Source organism: Callionymus lyra, chromosome 3, assembly GCF_982586985.1.
Source record: "Callionymus lyra chromosome 3, fCalLyr1.hap1.1, whole genome shotgun sequence".
NCBI classification, from domain to species: Eukaryota; Metazoa; Chordata; class Actinopteri; order Syngnathiformes; family Callionymidae; genus Callionymus; species Callionymus lyra.
The window spans coordinates 15,310,000-15,330,435 of NC_141820.1; the positions used below are offsets into that span (position 1 = coordinate 15,310,000).

Below are 20,436 nucleotides of genomic sequence, written 5' to 3' on the forward strand. Positions count from 1 at the left end.
CAAGGCTCGGGGGCCAGGTATGATCTGCCAAGTCTTTTCAAAAGGCCCACGGGAAGTTGAAATGTGTTTCATTATTGTTACATTTTATGTAGAACGTAGATATCAATTATAGCTTCATTAACTTTTAAAATAGAAAATTTGGCTGTTAGACATTTTGTTCAATTAAATTAAGCTTTATTTATTTTATTCTGAGCCCTTGTGTGATTTGGTTTATTACCACAAAATAGGATTTTAGATAAAAGTTTAAGTACTACAACTGATGTTGTCCTTTTCTTTCATGAAGTCAAAATGTATTATTATAATCCAGTAAAAACTTGATGCAAATGGTACATGTGTGGTATTTAATATGTTTGTTGTGTCATCTTTAAAATATTCTCTAAACTGATACCTAATTGAACAAAACAGATACACTGAGCGCAGACCCCCTCCAAGCAGCTCATTTATACCCATATTTATGGCTATATTAATTTATTATTTACATTTATCTGATCTGTTTGGTAAAACTTTTTTTGCCATTTTAAATATCAAATACACATTAAATCAATGCAACAGCAGGTGGAAGTAGTTTTCAGAAACTACTCCGTACTAACCCAAGAAAGTCGGCCAAGCTTACTGCAAAAATTGAGACGGTTACACTATCAGAACCAGGGGAATTGACCTCTAGGTCACCAGAGGTCAATTCATGTAGAGTTTGAATATCATTTGACAATTATTTGATGTTTAATCGATTGTAGTTTCAATTTTTGTTTAATTTTAAGTTATTTTATTTTAGAAATCTGGTCCATCTTAACTATACAATCAAATCTATATAAATGGTAAACGATTCGAGGCTCTTTATTCAATAACCATTTGACGTTAAATAAAAATGTCCATTTCTCTGCTTGCGTCAATAAAGGGAGGGCCGCAGAATAGCATGTCACGTGCCGCAAATGGCCCACAGACCGCAAGTATATACTGTAATACATATATATCAAAACGTTCCTTGTTATGAAAACCTATCATAACTTTTTTTAAACATATAGTTTTTTTTAACAAACAGGCGGACAGATACATATTTAGGTAGCAGAAATATAATAAATGTTTCCAGTAACCAGTAATTTATAAATAATAAGCCTCATAATATTAGATAGAAAATCAACTTTGACTCTCATTATTCATTCTTTTGATTTTTTTTAATTTTTTTTTTTAAACATCCCTGACTCTAGAAGTAACAGATGATATTATAGATCTATCTGCGTCCCCGGTGCTGACGTCACTGACACTCACGTCAAAAATAACGTAAGTATCGCCACATGCGTTAACGCTCTAAAAATAGACACTCGTGTGGAGAAACTGCTTTACTCGTCTGTGGTGACAGAACATTCATTTACTGACATGACATACGATCGTTTATTTATTTATTTGTGTGTTGGTGGCCACGACTGTCAACACAACCTGTGGTGAAAATGGCGGACTATAAAAGTTATTTTCCGACTCGTTATTCCAAACATAAAAGCGATATTTACATTATTTTAAAAAAGGAGGATAAAGAGGGTTAGATAAGAATAAAAAGAGGCACGTCAGAGAAATAAAAAACGATGGAGGAGAAGAGAAGGTCCAGTTTCTAAACCATCATTACGTCTCAACGCTTCTAAACGAGGAGGATAAATCCCAGCATCCTTTGCTGAAGTTCGGCAGAGAGGATGAGATCAGGAAGAAATGGTTCGAAGGAGGAAAAGATCGTGGAGGATGGAAGGAAGGAAGATCGTTCTTACCTCGATCCAGAGTGAGCGGTTGGACCACTGTCGCCATGACTGCTGTTTACTGGAGACTGAAGAGAGAGAGAGAGAGAGAGAGAGAGAGGGAGAGAGAAAGGGAGGGAGGGAGAGAGAGAGAGGGATGAGAGAGATGCAGCATCTCTCTCTCTCTCTCACACACACACACACACTCAGAGAGAGAGAGAGAGAGAGAGAGAGAGGTGAGCTAATGTCAGAATTCATATTAGATTTAAGCTGCCCTACATAAAAACGTGAAAAAATCCACGCCATTTTTATTGTCTTAAATTGTCTGATCATTGTTTTATTTTGAAAGGCAGGTTCACTCTGAGTGAGGGGTGTGAGTCACCCCTTGAGTCGGAGGCACAGAGGTCATCTGGGTACTTGGGGAAAAACAAAAAAATGTTTTATTCCAATAGATGTGTTCAGTGGGATCGGCCCAGATGTTGCTTTAACTCCCTGCAGTAATGGGACTAAATCCGTGAGATAAATACATAAACTGGCAACTTTATTGCTCTTTCTCTTATTCAACTTATATTTGGCGAGTAATATGTTCTTTTTTTTAGACTTATAGACAAAAATGTTTGTTCATTTTAATGTAGCGACTGGAGCGAAGTTGTTTTCGTCTTCAAAAACATCCTCCATGGACGATGACCAAACTAAACCTTTAACTTTTGATAACTGTAAGTTACTGGACAAACTAGTCATATTGAAAATTGTTTAATATTATTATTATCTCCACAATGTCATTTTTGGGGTGTTTTACAATATCAATATGACGATAATATATCGCGATATTCTTTTCCACAAGACTATTTTATGTGTAAACGTAGTTCTACTATCTATACAGTTTATAGTTCAATAAAGTGTTTTTGAAATAAATTAATTCCATTTTACTTATTAACGATTAACATGCAAATAATCACGCCTTGTTCAAGTTTGTGTTGCAATTCAACTTCTGGCAGCAGTAATTGCGTCTTCTGCAGCTATAGGAAAATTGAAATCTCCCGGATGACTGAGCACAAGAGGATACAGTCGCTTTCGGCAGTTTTTAAAGCTGATGTTTGGACATATTTTGGTTTCAAAACAAATTAAATCAGTTACGACTTCAAGTCAAGAGTCATCTGGTCTGTAAATTCTGCAACACCGGAGTCAAGTACTCAACAATACTACACATATATCCTTGTTAATACAGTATGGCGATGTCTCACAATATATCGTCTTGATGTCCCTGTGTCATGATACATATCCCATCACCAGATTCTTGCTAATACACACCCCTATGTGATATAAATGTAATATTGACCTCATTTTAAACAGGTTTTTCTTCATGGCAAGCATGTCTAAAGTACTGCTCAGGGACAATTTGAGGCTCTTTTGTAAAATGACTTGGCAGAGTTTGATTAATTGTGGTTAGTCTCTGTACAAACGTTGTCATTATAGGTCACCAATTTCAACATGAACATTTCTTTGAACAGACTTGGTCTGCGGCTCTTGCATTTCAACCATGTGCTTTAATATATTTCATAAAGCCCAGAGTAAACTGTACTATTTAACAGAGAATGTTGAATTAAATCAAATAAATGTCAACATTTTCTCAATTTCTCACAATATTCTTTAGGCATAACATGAAGCTGCTTTGTGCTTATAGTATTCCTGAATACTTTAGATTAAGGAACATTTTTTATAAGTTAAAACACATCAAGATTCCTGCCAAACTCATGGCTCGGGGGGCTACATCTGGCCCTATTTTAAGCGTTCTGCGAGAAAACATAATTTAAACCTTCATTTAAAGGGAATCATTAACAAAAAAACAAGACAATTCGTCTTTTTTTGACACATTTTGTTTAGACTAGTGAAGCCATACTAGATAAAAATTGTACGTCTTGTATTTTTGCCCAGCGTGTGATAAAGGTTGAAAACCGTGTCTCCATCAACCACATCTCTATTATTCCTTTGTTGCAGCAGCAGGATTCTAACCCACACTCTGGATGGAACTGAGCATCTTATCATTCTGTTTGTTTGTATTTTTGGCAGAACAGTGAACTGAAGACGCTTCACCCGGCAGCTTGACAATTAGCATTTCTTTTTCCAAATGTTTTCGGCGAGAGCTTTGAGTCGAGAGCAGATGTTTTTTTGGCAACATTTAGCAAGATTTGTATCAACTATAAACATGAATATTTAAAGTACTTCAGTCGCTGCAGATATAAACAAAAAAAACAAATGACTTCAATGGTGAGTCGAAGTTTCTATAAGAGTTTAAGATGGTTATATATCTTTTAATTTAACATTTATTGACCACATGGATCCCGGCTTTAGATTCACGTGACTTCCTTATTCTTGGTATGTTTGTGTCGGCACATGGGAAAAAGATTATCTAAGCATAATCCATTCATCCAGCGCACGGATCAGCCGATTGGAGCTTCGCTGACTCCCACCGTCAACTGCTATGCTATCTGCTCTCGGCTACACGTGGACTGATAAAAAACTGAACCCATGATGGAGAGGCTCAGTGATCTGCGGTGATGGATATGACGAGCTGTCACTTAGATCAACCGCCGTGGTCACGATCCCCGCCGTGAATCATTGCACGTGGCTTTACTCGGCTGCTAATGCTAATTTACTTTTTTCTATTTTAGTGATAGAAACCACACGATATGCAGAAGTTAACAACCTTTTATTTTTTAATTTACCGTTAATGCTCCATTTATTGTTCACGGTTGCTTTTTTAAATACCGTCTGATAATCTTATGAGGATAAAAGTGCGTTATTCGCGCAACAAAAGTCACAAATGATAGTTGATTAAAGGCAAGAAACGTTGTTATGAGTACAGTGTTTAAGAAGAACTTTTTCATTTATATATTTAACATTAAAAAAAAAGAAAAAAAGGCTGGTGTTGGTTGGATCTGGACAGTCAATTAAGTGCTAAGTTATAATATATGTCAACTTCAGTTTTATCGTAGCTGTATCTTTTCGCTAATATGTGTCAACTCATGGCCTAAAGGCCAAATATGACCCATAAAGATTACCGTTTTCAAGACAAGGTAGGAAACAGAGAACATGGATTTTAACTTTGATACAGAGACTTCTAGTAACTGTTTTGTAAAAGAATACAACCACAGAGATAATTAAGATCCATCATACCTCCAAAAAATTCAAAGATGATATTACACATAACATAACAGATAGTTTTCGTAAATGTACTTTTTGTTTGTGCTGCAAATTTGACTGATAAAATATTTTGGCCTTTATAGTCTAAGTTCAGAATTAAACTTGAACTTTAACTAATATTTATGTGAATTTCAGGACATTTACGATAATATAAATATATTTTTGTTTTTCAGTCTCGGGCATCAAGAGTTTGGACAAAAAATATTCTAATATTAGCCATTGATAGCTAAATTAAGGACTTACATTCCGATGAAACTCCCAGGACACATTGACTTGTTTTGAGTATAAAAATTCAGCCCATTTTTTGTTGTAGTTTGACGCCCCTGCCCCTAAGATCTGACATAAAACTTGGTTTGCTCAGTGGTCTGTCAGCCTGCTTTCCATTACTTGGGAAAAAAAAAAGAGAATTTACCAGAATTCTGTCTGATTGGAGTTGATTATGATGTCATACTTTAAGGGTAAAAATGTGATTTCACATCTGATCTTTTGGGGAAACCTTTGCCTTGTTGATGTTGTTAATGTTGTTATTATTACTATTATATCAAAAATGATGTACTTTAAAATAATATCTTTGAGATAAAATCAAGAACAGCAAAAAAGGTCTTTAAAAAAGCAAATAACTTTGATTAAAGAAGAAGTACTAACAGTTTGTGTATTCGTTATAATGTGTATTCCTTATAATAATGTGGCAGTTCCTTCCCCAATTCTTCACCATCTTCTGAAATCAGATCTTAATTGATCATCAAAAAAATCGTATCGAGTGCACAGACCTCTGCCAAGCAGCTCATAGCTCCTTTTGCCATTTCCCTACAATAATATTGTCCTATTTTATCTAAATGAAAAAATATTTTTAGCAATTATATTAGAATGATCTATAGTAATAAATAGTGAACTCGCTCGCACAGCATACAGGGATGGAAGTGGATGTACAGTGTCCAAACAAATGGCCAAATTAAATGTATATTTAGCAATATGTTGTTGTGTAGTGTATATTGTTTTTTTTATTATTACAAACTCAATATATCCTTATTATTATATACCTTCCCTTCAACATTTATATTTTTTTTAACTGGTATTCAAATTATTTAAATAATTGTAGACGTTCATAATCTCTATTCCTTATCTTATCTTAAGCACAGTCATCCTAATAGGTCACGATATGAACATGAACACGAATGTATTTTTAATTTAAGACAACCGTCTGCTAGGCCACATTAGCATGACTTGGCTGGATTTGTCCTTTACGGAACCCGAGGATAATTTGGCAAAACAACAAAAAAATTGAAAAAAAAATCATCTGTTCCAAGCCCATTATTGTCATTTCTTAAAATGTCATTGTGTTTCTTAATTGTGTTTTATTGTCATTTTTAATGAACAGATAAACACAAGCAGGGAAAAGGAAACTTCACAAGCGTGACTGAAAGCAAACATATGTTTCCCTTCATCGTGAGAGAGACGACTTCATCTCACTCACAAATTAACCTACTTTTATTCAAAAATATCACATCCACGCGTCCATTATCGCACTCGCTCTTACATCCGATAAACCCCCGACTTCACCTCCCCGTCGAATCCCGATGGCTCCGGGGGTCAACACTCCGGGGCTCCCCCCTAATTGGCCCTAGCTTACGATTTTAAATGGCGGCTAAAACCCACTCATTTCCCACACGCCGCTCTCGGTCCATATGTGCTGATGAGTTGCTGCCTCCCACCGACCCGCCCCAGCTGCAGGCAGATGTAAGCTGGAGGTGGAGTGGAGGACCGGAGGGATGGATGGAGAGCGACAGGGCTTAGAGAGCCCACAGAAAGAGGGCACAAAGAGATTAGGCTTCCATCCATATGGGCTGGAGTACAGTCGGGAGAGGAGGGATTATTATTTTTGCACTGCTCTTAACATCCTGCCACTGCACGTGATTGAACGTGAGGCCGGAGTTTTTTTTTATTGTTTTTATTTGTGTTGGTTTACGAAACACGAGGTCATTCTTTTGGATTATCTTTTTGATAACTAGTGATGTGTCGATGAGGCTTCACGAAACAGCTGATGAGGTATCATGATGCAGTGTCTTTGAAAGACCACTAGATGTCACTCTCTGCCTTATGATCTTTGGCTCTGATCTACTGAATCAATAACATTTTTTGTTTTTTTTTAAACTGAGAGTGACATCTAGTGGTCTTTCAAAATGAAGAGACTGTATCATGATACCTCATCAACTGTTTCATGAATTCTCATCGACACATCACTACTGTTTATTGTGTATCTACTACTGTCATATGGATAAAACTGCACACCAATGTGTCATTGTGTCAACTCGATTGTGTACTTCTACATCCAAATTGATATGTGTGTATAATATAAAAATGTTGACGTATAAGTAAAAATGATTGAACTTTAATTTGCCTGGAACAGATGTTTGAAAAAAAATAATTTTATGAGCTGCCACGTTATGAGCAGATGTGAACTCAAGAGTAAGAATAACAATCTTTATATGGACGTCACTGATAAAAAGGCTTGAGTCAACATGACGGAAAAACTGAAAAGTTATACAACAACTTATACTTATAAATGATTATTTTGAAATAAATTGTAGTATAAATAGGATAATAAATGGTCATCTAAATATACACAGTAGAATAGATTTTTTTAATTTTTTTTATTGATTCATTAAATATAAATATATATATATATAAATATATATATAAAATACTTCTACTGGGCAACAAGGAAACTATGCCAAGAAATTTGGAAATTAATACAAAAAAATGTGGCAATACAAATGTAAATGTATTAAAATTATAATTATTTATAATTTATAATAACAAATAATTATTTTACAATGTATTTCCAAATATTTGGCAACTCTTGTTTAAGTCAAAATGGTTTAAAACTATAAAATTCCCTTATTTAAGGATTTATGATCTTATTTTGTAAATATCAGTTGAAAGGTGAATAAAAAATAAACCCTGGTCTGCGAATAAACAAAAAATGACCTACTTTAAATATACTGATCTGATGACTAAAAGACAGTGAATATGTTAAATAATTATCAGTATATCTCAAAGTCAAACTATACTTTGAGTCATATTAGATTAAAGATGAAACTCTTAGTTAAAAAACATATTTAAAAGAGAATATTGTGTAATGGGTCCGACCTTTACTGATCCAATTTTCCAGATGAAATAAAAACTTCTACACTGTGAACTGGGACATTACATGTAGAAAAAATACAAATATATTTGAAATAAAAGCTACATTTTTATTTATGCAGGAATATTTTCCTGCAGCAAAGGTTACTCAACACACACTTGTGGTTGTGCAACAGATCCCTCGAGCTCCTCCTGCCTCTCGAGCTCAGAGTTCCTTCAGATTGGTCGAAAGTTTTGTGGTTTTCCTGGAGCCCCCCTTGAGAAAGTCTCACCTGACCAAAACACCGGAAGTAGTAGTAGAGCCGCGAGATCGTGCAACAAGTGACCATGCACGCGCATCTTAAACAGCTCGTGCATCTAAATCGGTGGTTTTCTCCAGGGAAGAGGAACTTGGGGAGGAACCTCTGGACCTTCTCGGCGCAGAGACGCACAGAGAAAACTCTGTTTACAGGAGCTGCTGCAGATCCTTGGACCTCGCTCTCCGCTCGGAACCTCCACGACTACGCGCGAGATTTCCTGGCGGCGCGAGATGACCCGACGTCGTTCTGGGCCGAGGTGGGTCAGGACATCAGCTGGTTCGAACCGTGGAGGACGACTCTGCGCGTGGAGGATCCGGTCTTCCCGCAGTGGTGAGACCATCTTTCCGAGGGTCACGTGATTTGTTTCCCCCCCACAACACGCTGTCAAAGGTTACGAACGTGTGGGGAACTTAAGCCACGCCCACTCCCACTCAACAACACCAGGGAGGGCGAAGGTTGCGCAATAAGCCGTAACATTAAGACCACCTGCTTATGTAACGCAGATGCGGTTTGCAGTGGCAAGTACCTGACATAAGTGTTCCAAAGAGATGACATGAAAAAACATTGAAAGGTCATACAAATGTAGCTATTATGTTTAAAATTAAAATAAACTAGTGTTATTATTATTATTATATTTGGAAGGATAAGACAAAATGACAGAAAAATGGAAATGAATGGCATTTATATATATATATATATATATATATATATATATATATATATATATACATTGAAGTCTTTAAAATAAAGACTTTCTTCATTTTCTTCGTTGACAGCAAAGCGATCATATTAATGCCTTTACATAATCAACAAAATGCATACATATATTTCTAAACATATAAAGATAAAGATAAGAATTTTATAGTCAAAGAAAGTTTTTTGTCAAGAACTCATTTTTTTTGAAAAAAAAAAAGTTGCAAGTTATAAGAAGAAAACAAGAAAAGTTAAAAAAAAATATCAACATAAAATAAATTTAAGTACACTAATACAATATTTATTAGCCTTTCCTATGAAATAAACTAATATATATTTTCTCTAAATGTGATCTCGACTTTTACTAAAATAATTTTGAGGTTCAATAGTTGTTTTTTTTTCTTACAAAAAGCCCAAAGAAAAGTCCAAGGAAACCACCTAAGAAAGTTATATTTAGAGAAAATGTTATAATAAATATTTTTAAAAAAATCAACACGGCCACATTATCACAGTCACAGGGTCGAACCACAATGATTGAGGGTTACGGTAAAAAAAACAAATTAATAAAAGAACGAAAATATATTTTTATTTAAACATTTGTGTTTTGAACATGATCAAAAACACGTTCTCTGTCTTTGATAGACTTAATTACAAAATTATATCTGTGTGAAACTTTTAAATAATGAGATTATTTATATTTTATTAATTGTTTAATACATTATTATTTTGTAAAGATACCTGTCCAAGCATACTACTTACTTCTGTCAAACAGAGATTTAAACTGTACTGTACTTTTTAAACGTGAGTCATTTAGAATTGTATTCCGTTTAAAGTGTGTTGGAGTTGACCTGAAGTACTCTCTTCAGGTATTCCACTTCAAAGTATTTTGAAGAGCTAACACTTTCACGAGAGACACCTCCAAACTGGCTTCCACTGAGGTGCAAATTGAAGATCTTTTTTTAGATTTAGAGAATCAGAAAGTGTTGAAGGAAAAAGCACATGGATCTCACAAGTACCTCACACATCTGCTGAGCATCTTTACGTAATGGAAGGTTTGCTTGAATGTTCTGTTCTGGTGCTATTTTAACGTTTAAAAAAAAGTGTCAAAATGTCTGATTCATTTTTTTTGTGTTGTCAGGTTTGTGGGAGGGAAGTTGAACATGTGTTACAACGCCGTGGATCGTCACGTGGAAAGTGGTCGCGGCGAACAGGCGGCCGTGTTGTACGACAGCCCGGTGACTGGAACTCAAAGAAGCATCACGTTCAAGGAGCTTCAGCACCAGGTACGAGAACATATTTGTATCAATGGGGACGAGACGATTTTAAAGACATTTTAAACTCGTGCCCTGTGATGGAAAAAATGCACTTTATTTGAGACATGATTTGTGGTTTTCTTCAAATGTTTTCTTTTGAAATTACATGCATTTCATTAGGGGAACAGAATTTAATTTTTAATTAAAAAATAATTTAAATTCTTATCTATCTTCAACATGTATATTACAAAGTATTACAGGATTGTAAATCTCAAATGAGTATGACTGCAGCTAGCATCGTTCTCAATTGGCTAAGCTAGCAAGTTTAGCATTCAGATACGTTGAGTTGTTTTTTTTTACTTGCAGTTAAAAACAGTGGAAACAGTTATTCTATTATTCATTTTTCTAACTCACACAAACCGACAACCAACTGTTCAAATACATAAAATACAGAATGTATAACTCAATTATTGTTGAAAACCCCAAATGCATATATAAGTAAGTGTACGAATAGATGAAATGTAAAATGTATTAGTAAATGCATTTACCTTAACACATTAACAATGCATTTATCACTAATTTATTTATATATGTAGATAGATATATAACTGAATGTAGGAATATTTAGGTGCCGATTCTAATTAGGTTTTCCCAGACATGAAAATAGTTAATGGTTATTTTATGAATGACTCTTAAAATAATTTAAGATACATTTTGTACTGTACACAACATTTTAGTAACATTTTAGATACTTTTATATACATAAAATGGTTATTTAAAACTAACTTTGTCCACTAGCATGTTTGGGATGTAGCATTTAGCAAGTGTTAGCTACCGTTAGCCTCTTTCAAAAACGATTTTTTTCCAATTTATGTCTTGATGCAGGTGTCGCACCTGGCACAACATTTTATTCAACATTTTAGATATATTTAAATACATAAAATGGTTATTAAAACTAACTTTGTCCACTAGCATGTTTGGGATGTAGCATTTAGCAAGTGTTAGCTACCGTTAACCTCTTTATCGTTTTAAGAAATTAAAAAACAACATTTTTTCACTTATGTCTCGATGCAGGTGTCACACCTGGCACAACATTTTAAAAAACATTTTTGATACTTTTAAATACATACAATGGTTATTTAAAACAAACTTTGACCATTAGCATGTTCGTGATGTAGCATTTAGCGAGTGTAAGATAACGTTAGCCTCTTCGAAAAACGACATATTTTCCCACTTATGTCTCGATGCAGGTTTCGCACCTGGTACAACATTTTAGTAAACATTATTGATACTTTTAATTACATATAATGGTTATTTAATACTAACTTTGTCCATTAGCATGTGTGTGATGTAGCATTTAGCTAGTGTAAGCTAACCTTAGCCTCTTTGAAAAGTGACATACTTTCCCACTTATGTCTCGATGCAGGTGTCGCACCTGGCACAACATTTTAAAAAACATTTTTGATACTTTTAAATACAAACAATGGTTATTTAAAACTAACTTTTGCCATTAGCATGTGTGTGATGTAGCATTTAGCTAGTGTAAGCTAACCTTAGCCTCTTTGAAAAGTGACATACTTTCCCACTTATGTCTCAATGCAGGTGTCGCACCCGTCACAACTTTCATAAACATTTTTGAAACTTTTAAATACATAAAATGGTTATTTAAAACTAACTTTGTCCATTCTTATGTTTGTGATGTAGCATTTAGCTGGTGTTAGCTACCGTTAACCTCTTTATCATTTTAAGAAATTAAAAAACAACATTTTTCCGCTTATGTCTCTATGCAGGTGTCGCACCTGGTACAACATTTTGGTAAACATTATTGATACTTTTAAATACATTTAATGGTTATTTAATACTAACTTTGACCATTAGCATGTTTGTGATGTAGCATTTAGCTTGTGTTTGCTAACGTTAGCCTCTTTATCGTTTCAATAAATGACCTCACAGACAACATATTTTTTCCACTCATGTCTGGCTGCAGGTGTCGCACCTGGCTGGGGTCCTCGTGAAGAACGGCGTCCAAAAAGGGGATCTGGTGGTCATCTACATGCCCATGATCCCCGAGGCCATGTTCGCCATGTTGGCGTGCGCTCGACTCGGCGCCACACACAGCCTCATCTTCGGCGGCTTCGCTGCCAAAGAGCTCTCCGTCCGCATCGATCACGCCAAGGTGGGAAGACTTTACTATTCACCTCATGGACCAGAAAAAATGGGATTTTTATGATGTCAAAGCTGCTTTTTTTTCCCCGTGTCTCTTTAGCGCAGCAGATTAAAATGAGGCAATAACTCAATTCTTGCAAATGTTACTAACATTATTCTTTGGTTATTCTGGAACATTTATCTCCTGAGAAGCTTTTAATCCAAGACAAGTTTATTTTAAGTACAAAGAAATGTTATCTTTTCTGCATCTACATCAAATTTAATCTAACTGAAAACTCCATTTTCTTTAGAATTTATGGACATACAAAAACGTTTTTATTCAAAAAATATAAATAAAATAGAAATGATTACCAAAATAATACTTAAAAAATGGAGTTTGTCTGTGATAATGTTTTCAGGAGCTACATGTTCATAAAAATACATATTTAAAATCACGTATGTATGCATCACCTATCAATATTGTTTAATTAAATGTTCTGTATTTATTTATTTTTAATTTTAAAAACAAATCAGAAGCACAGTAGGATATCTGAGAGAACCTGTGCAGTTTAAACTGGTTAATAAAAGCAAAAAAAAGCAAATTAAATGAGATTAAGAATCTGTAAAATGCATTTAAGTTGAAGCGCTGAGCTCACTGAGAGGGAGTGAGACTCTTATAGATTTGTTTTAACCTTTTAATGGTTTATATTTCAACTGTTACTTTACACTCAAACTTCAGTAGATATAAATTGAACATATAATAAAAAGGGACACAATTACAGTTACAATTCTACATCAATAAAATATGGGATATTAATGTGTTTAATTAAGTATAATATATATATAAATAAGTATTAGAAATTAGTTATTGAAATAATTTGCTGCTAAATAAAAAATGAGGATCGTTTTAAACCAGTACCTTGATTTACTTCCAAACGTTTAGTTTCTTGTTTAATTAAGTATTAAGTATATTAATTATTAATGAAGGAGAACGGTGGCTGGGAAGTGCCAAATGTAAAACATGTTAAAACACTTTATGATCAAAACAAATAAAAAAAATACTGAAACACATTTTCTAATTTTTAAAAGCGAATCTTCTGAATTTTTTAAACAAACGATAAAAATTAACAAGCTAGATTTATATAAACTGTGAATCAAAGGTGACTAGTAAATGTCACTATTTACGACTGGATCTATTTAACCATCAACGTTCTTCGTTGTGTGTGTTTGAAGCCTCGGTCGTACATGAACTTGACTCGTATAAACCGAGAGTTTATTGACGCTGCAGGCAGAGATTGAATAATTCATTCGATATCTTCACGTCGTCGTAATCAGAATATTTGAGAACAGGCTCAGACATTCATGCTTTTGTTTGCTCTCCAGCCCAAGCTGATAGTCACGGCCTCGTTCGGGATCGAGCCCGGCAGGAGGGTGGACTACATTCCCCTGGTGGAGAAGGCCTTGCAGCTGAGCTCCCACCAGCCCTCCAGAGTGCTTATCTACAGCCGGCCTGATATGGTGAGCAGCGTGAGACGCCCCCGAGCTTTTGGCTGCGTAATAACATGGAGGACATAAAGGAGATACGCCTGTTGCTGTTGCTTATCGGAGGAACCATGATGAGATTATATGAATTCAATTCAACAGTTTTGCGTCACTCCGATGGTTCTCTAAGTGAAAACATTGATCTGTGGACGCGGAAATGAATCCCCGTCAGTGACCGTATAGATCTACGCTTAATGTACAGATGTTATCATTTCTGACTTATTGAAAGAATCGACTGTAAATTGACCTCAAAATGAGGGAACATTTCGATAGTTAAAATATGAAATATACATGTTTATATTTTAGTCATTTGAAAACTTTGACTTAATTTAACTTTATTAAAAAACATTTTTTTAATGTATGTTTGTGATTCCCATGGCAAACGTTTATTTAGTTTTTTATTTTATAATAGACCTTTAGCCAGTCACCTATTTCTTCACCAGTGGGAAAAAAGAACAATTAAATGTATATTAATTCTTGAAATACATTTAACCAATTTAAAAAAAAGGAATAATTTATATTATAAAGTAAAGTAAGTAAAGTATATATTTTTTTATTAATAATCTTATTTTCTTGTTTTTTTTTGAAGTTGTCTAATCGTAGGGCTTTATTTTATTTGCTGCTCTCTGATGATATCTATATAGGATGATACATTGAAATGAATGTACCCAGATGTTAAAGATCATCTCATGAATCTCTCATTTTAACACTTATATAGATTTTTGATCAATACACTGTTTGCACAATTATCAAAAAAGGCCTTATTTTGAACATATGGTTTGAATGTGTATCAGTTTCAAGCATATCTTGATACAAATATCAATGTTTCCCTTTCATTTGTCAGCGTCTTCTCGGACAAAATGGTACAAAAAAAAGTAAAAAAAAAGGCTTCTGTAGAGATGCAGGACACTTTTGGGACGTGATCACAGAACCATCAAACGTTTCGTTGTAAATAGTCACCGATTCGATATACCTGTTAAAGATTTGAGAAGAATCCAACGTGAAGCGACCCAGGAACTCATTCTCCTCCATTGGTGTCTGGATGTTCAGAGTTCAGACACAAGGTCAAGGTAAAAAAAGGGTTAAAACTCAACGACCTCTGAACAAGACGCATAGGTTGAATCATCAAGACAGATATTTTTCTAAAGGTTTCATGTACTGATGAGACTCTTGATGTCTTGATGAGATTTGTGTCTGGATCAGTCACTGGAACAGAGTTCTACTAGCAAGTGAAAGTACTTTAAAGTAAGGGTCGTTATATTTAGTTTAATAAAGGTTTATTTTTCCTACTTTAATAGGTGAAAATAAACGAGTAAGAAAGACAATCTTTATTTTTCATTTAGTTTCCCAATAATACTCGACACAGATATTCTCCTGGAAAAGTCAAAACCTTAATTTACTTTCTTATACGTTAAAGTTTGATGATTTAGTGGCGTTTCTGGATGGACTTGCCCAGCGACACCACGAAAAAAACAAACATCTAGAAAATCCATGAAACATCTGCCGATAAATCATCATTTAAATTAAATATATTGTAGGATTTAGACGACTTCCCAATGAAACCTTTGGAACAATTTTATCCAAGATTAAAATGACGAAAATGTGATATTTTCGGCTTTAGCACTAGTAGTTTTTGCTAATTGTTGACCACATTCCTGGACACACTTGGGTGACCTGGACACTTAAAACTAGACTAAATCTAACGTTTAAGACCAGAAACATCATTAAAATGAGTATGTTTTTCAAGAAACATGTACGTTAATGTAACTGTTGCAGTGCAGTATGGCTCTTGAGGACATACCTTTATATGTTTCCCCTGCTTTACACCCTTTTTTCAAAATCTTGACAATGTTCTGAAAAAAATAAAATCTTTTTCTCTGTCACTTTGACTTTGTCACAGCGTTGCCCATGATGCCATATACCCATCATGTCTTTTTCTTCCCAGGAGAAGGTGACCATGAGGTCAGATTCCTGCCTGGACTGGGAGGAGGAGATGGCCACGGCCCGTCCACACGACTGCGTCCCGGTTCCGTCCAACCACCCTCTGTACGTCCTCTACACATCTGGAACCACCGGCACACCCAAGGTGCTGAGCTCCTCGCGGTCGCGTTCATCCTTTGTATAGGAAAGATTTTTTCGTGCCACACTCCTGCAGCAGATCAGGTGGAACACCCTGGGCGAACCCGGTGACAGCTCGTATGATGCATCAACCTGCTGCTGCTGCTGCTGCTGCTGCTGCTGCTGCTGGTCACTCGCTGAGCTTAATGATGATGTTATTGCCAAATCTCTCCGTGAGCTTCTGTGAATCTCTCTATTTATGGCTTCAGGGGCGAGTGTTAACTTTGAAAAACACCTTTAATGAAAGAACCTCGACTTCTTACCCCATTATTTAAACACCACAGTTGAGTCAAAATGCCTCAGATAACTTTTGTTTGAATATTGTCATCGAATTGAAGATTTAAAACCCTGTTGTGTGTTTCTTCTCTCATATTTCCAGGGGGTTGTGCGAGACACCGCGGGCTACGCCGTGGTGCTGAAATGGACCATGTCAAATATTTATGGACTCAATCCTGGAGATGTAAGGCAGTAAAGCTCCGTCTTCTGAGTTAGTGCCGCTCTTGAGAACAAAGCAGCGTGACAGAATTTACTACTTCGCCAAAAATCCATGTAATATTTAAGAGAACTGTTGAGTCATGCTCTGGAATGATTATGCTTTGCTTGCTCTTTTTTTTAGTTTTTTTTTCTTCTTTTCAATTCCCACCAGTGTGTAGCTTTAGATGCTGAAACTTTATGTCAAAACATAGATGTTTTATTGAGAACTATAAACCGTGGCGAGAACCCAACACATAAAAAACACTATATTATCTGACTTGAAATCACGTTCTACAGTTTAGATATACATGTGGACCGTTTAAAACTTCACATAATTACTGTTCATATGGACATTAAATAATTATCAACGTTAAAAAATTAAAAATAAATACTTGAAATATTTTTGGTCCGTTTTTGAGTTATTTTGTAGACCAGCTTTTATTTTTGTTGCAGTTCCTTTTCCACAGTTATTTTATATTTGAAAATAATTACAATTTACAATCAAAACTGTACTTATTATTATTATTATTATTATTACTTGTATTTATTTATTAGGGATTCTGTGGTTATTTTTAATTTTTATTCGTAAAAATCATGCATTGTACATCTTATCTTATCTTCAAAAACAAATGTTATCTTCTAATATTTTGACATTTATGTAGCTTTCAAGAGTTCTCAATATTTAATCAAAATCCATTAATAAGAATGTGTGACAATATCATTTTAAATAGAAAAATATGTGTTTTTATGGTCTTGTAGGTCTGGTGGGCCGCCTCGGATCTGGGCTGGGTCGTCGGTCATTCGTACATTTGCTACGCACCACTTCTCCATGGCAACAGCACAATTCTGTATGAGGTGAGTCATTGTTGATGCTTAATAAATCAAATATAACATTTTTAAACACACACACACACACATGAAAAAATGATGTCCGGGAAAATATGTCATAAATGAATCATTTTTTTGAACCACTTCAAGAAACACATGTGCAGTGGTGGAGGTTGTTCACTGAGATCCAGAGACAACACAAGGGATACTACAAACACATTTGTTTTCAAGCCTGCAGGTCACCTTAACCCTGAGGTAGCACAAGGGATGTCACAAACGCATTTGTTTTCAATCCTCCGAGTCAACTTGACACAGAGACAACACAAGTGATACGACGAACACATTTGTTTTTTCTAGGCTCCGGTTCAAATTGACCCCGAGACAACACAAGGGATACCACAAACACATTTGTTTTCAAGCCTCCGGGTCAACTTGACCCCGAAAAAACACAAATAATACCACAAACACATTTGTTTTTGGGCCTGTGGTAACGCAAGGGTTAAGGGTTATTTTCTGGGCATTTTATGTATCCATTTTTATTTAGTTTAAAAATGTCTTAATGAGTTTTTGAACTTTTGCTGATATTGTTCCTCAAAAAGGGTAAAACATTTTTTAAATGTTTTTAATTAAGATAATAGAAAAATACATATTATACACACTACTTGAATAGAGAATTGTAACATATATTTGATTTATTTAAAAAAAGATGTATTCAACATAAAAAATATATCTGTATATACAAATATTTTTTTGTGTACTGGCATAATTACACTTTCTCTTTTATCCTTGTTATGTTATTTATTAATTTTTTTACACCATTTCTGAGTATTTTTATGGTTTCTTTCTTTCTGTTTATGACTGGATGACGCCCCTCACGAGTATATGATGTATATTGTATAGTAGATTGAATCGTCCAATGTTTTCTGGTCTATGAGTGATAGTGATGTGTTGATGAGGCTTCATGAAACAGCTGATGAAGTATCATGATACAGTGTCTTCATTTTGAAAAACCACTAGATGGCACTCTTTGCTTGATAATATTTGACTCTGAGCTACTAATTCAATGATATTTGAGAGCGCCATCTAGTGGTCTTTCAAAATGAAGACACTGTATCATGATACCTCATCAGCTGTTTCATGAAGCCTCATCAACACATCACTAGAGAGTGTCCATATTTACGCTGTTGCTTGTAGTTGTTTTGGGTTTGATACATCTATTTCTTTGAAAAAAAAAGGGGAAACCTGTTGGAACCCCTGATGCCGGCGCTTTCTTCCGAGTCTTGTCCGAACACGGCGCAGCCTCGCTCTTCACCACGCCGACAGCCATCCGAGCCATACGCCAGCAGGACCCGGACGCCGCCATCGGGAAGAAGTACAGCTTATCCAGGTACTGAAGCTAAGTACAACGTTGATGACGACGAGCTAATGTTCTGCCCTTATCGTCCCCCGACCATCTGTCCGACCATAAAAAACTCACCTCCACGGTTCTTCTCTGAAGCTAATCGCGATGTATCCGAGGCCTCCTGCGCTTCCCACCTGCGTTCCGTTGACCTCAGATAAAAGTGTTTTCCCGGCTAACTGAAGGTCAATGGCAGCAATAAAATTACAAGTGTTTTGATACGATTACATCGGGTCAGTTGTGATATGTATGACGGAACCTTGCTGTTGTGAAACTCTCCCTCCTGCTCGGTTCAGTGAGTAAAAAAAAACACAACTTTTTTAAGCTCTCAATCAAAGAGGCATCATGGCCTCCAGACCCGGTGAATCATTCACAGGGTTCTGGAGTCGCGCTCGGAATTTCATCATTTTCTCCAGCTCTGTGCTGAATGCTAAGTGGGTGTTTGAGGTCTGACCCAAAATACATCTTTCTGTTGAATAGTGGAGTTAAGTCTATGAAAACAAACAAGACATTTTTGGCGTTAAGACACCAACTTTAACCCTTTTTACCTTCTTTTGAAACCTACTACTGTAGGTGTTCTGTCTGTGTTCATTTAAAGCATGCTGCTCTGTTCACCCTTAAATAATATACAGGTCGCCAAGGCTTATTGCAATTTTTCTTTAAAGTGCTATAATTAAGCCTTTTTTGCCCATTTCTTAATTCCCAAAAAAATACATTATTATAATAGTTATTGGCAATTATAACAGTTTAAAGAAGAAAAGATGAAATCCAATACAGGAATTAAAAAAAAGGTTATATCATGGTTAGAAATAAAAAAAAAAACTTAGTTGATGAATTAAAAAATTAAATTATTATTATTTTATTTTTTTTTAGAAACGCCATCCTGGGTATGTATTGTTCCTTCATCTCTGAATTGATAAGTGCAATGTCAAGATACTTCCAGGCTGGTTTTACAAAATTATGTATAAAAGTAGGTAGTCCATGTCATTTTGTGCAGTATTAATTGTTAATCCTAGTGTTTGGTCCCGACAGACGACCCTGAAATGATCGCTGATTTAATCATGATATGGTTTTGAACCCCCTTGGTGTGACAGTAGGTTTACACTTTTGCAAGGTTCCCCAATGGATCTGACAAATGTTACCAGCGAGCGACCAACAGAGATACACAATAATCATGAACACACACAAGCTAGAGCAGGAAGTCGAGGAGCTGCTTGCCGTCCAAACCAGAGAAGAAGTTGTGTCATCAACTATCTGGGGCTGTGCGAGACACAGTTATACATCGGAACATTGAAAAGATGCCAGAGATTGGGGGCATCCATCGGACGCTTTGTCTTATTCTGCTTTATCAGGGGTCAGCAGGAGGGCTCAGAGATACACAATATCTCCAGCTACATCATCCACATTTTCCCAGACTAGCTGAGAGACTGGTTCTTCAGCATGTCCTTGGTGGTCTCCTACCGACTGGACCACTAGACTCTCCCGGACGGCAGTGCTTCCCCCCCTATCTCAAAGGAAAAGCTACTAACTTCAGTCAATACCAACCGTTCATGACATTAGATGAACGTTGTGATATAGATTGGTCTAGCGAGCTTTGCCTTTGAGACGCATAAAAC

General features: G+C 35.6%; 2 protein-coding genes across 2 annotated transcripts in view; one reads left to right on the forward strand and one right to left on the reverse strand.

Annotated features, from left to right (window-relative positions):
- lin7a (lin-7 homolog A (C. elegans)) overlaps positions 1 to 1,826 on the reverse strand; it is a 38,849-nt gene extending 37,023 nt beyond the window's left edge. Inside the window, exon 1 of the mRNA XM_087786576.1 lies at positions 1,755 to 1,826. Within this exon, the coding sequence (XP_087642702.1) occupies positions 1,755 to 1,791 (37 nt within the window). The 5' untranslated portion in view covers positions 1,792 to 1,826. The remainder of the gene's footprint in view (positions 1 to 1,754) is intronic.
- Positions 1,827 to 8,355: 6,529 nt separating this feature from the next.
- Positions 8,356 to 20,436, forward strand: part of acss3 (acyl-CoA synthetase short chain family member 3) — a 35,081-nt gene continuing 23,000 nt past the window's right edge. The window contains exons 1-8 of the mRNA XM_087786584.1: positions 8,356 to 8,698; positions 10,200 to 10,344; positions 12,302 to 12,490; positions 13,843 to 13,977; positions 15,947 to 16,087; positions 16,499 to 16,579; positions 17,353 to 17,448; positions 18,657 to 18,808. Of these exons, the coding sequence (XP_087642710.1) occupies positions 8,397 to 8,698; positions 10,200 to 10,344; positions 12,302 to 12,490; positions 13,843 to 13,977; positions 15,947 to 16,087; positions 16,499 to 16,579; positions 17,353 to 17,448; positions 18,657 to 18,808 (1,241 nt within the window). The 5' untranslated portion in view covers positions 8,356 to 8,396. The remainder of the gene's footprint in view (positions 8,699 to 10,199; positions 10,345 to 12,301; positions 12,491 to 13,842; positions 13,978 to 15,946; positions 16,088 to 16,498; positions 16,580 to 17,352; positions 17,449 to 18,656; positions 18,809 to 20,436) is intronic.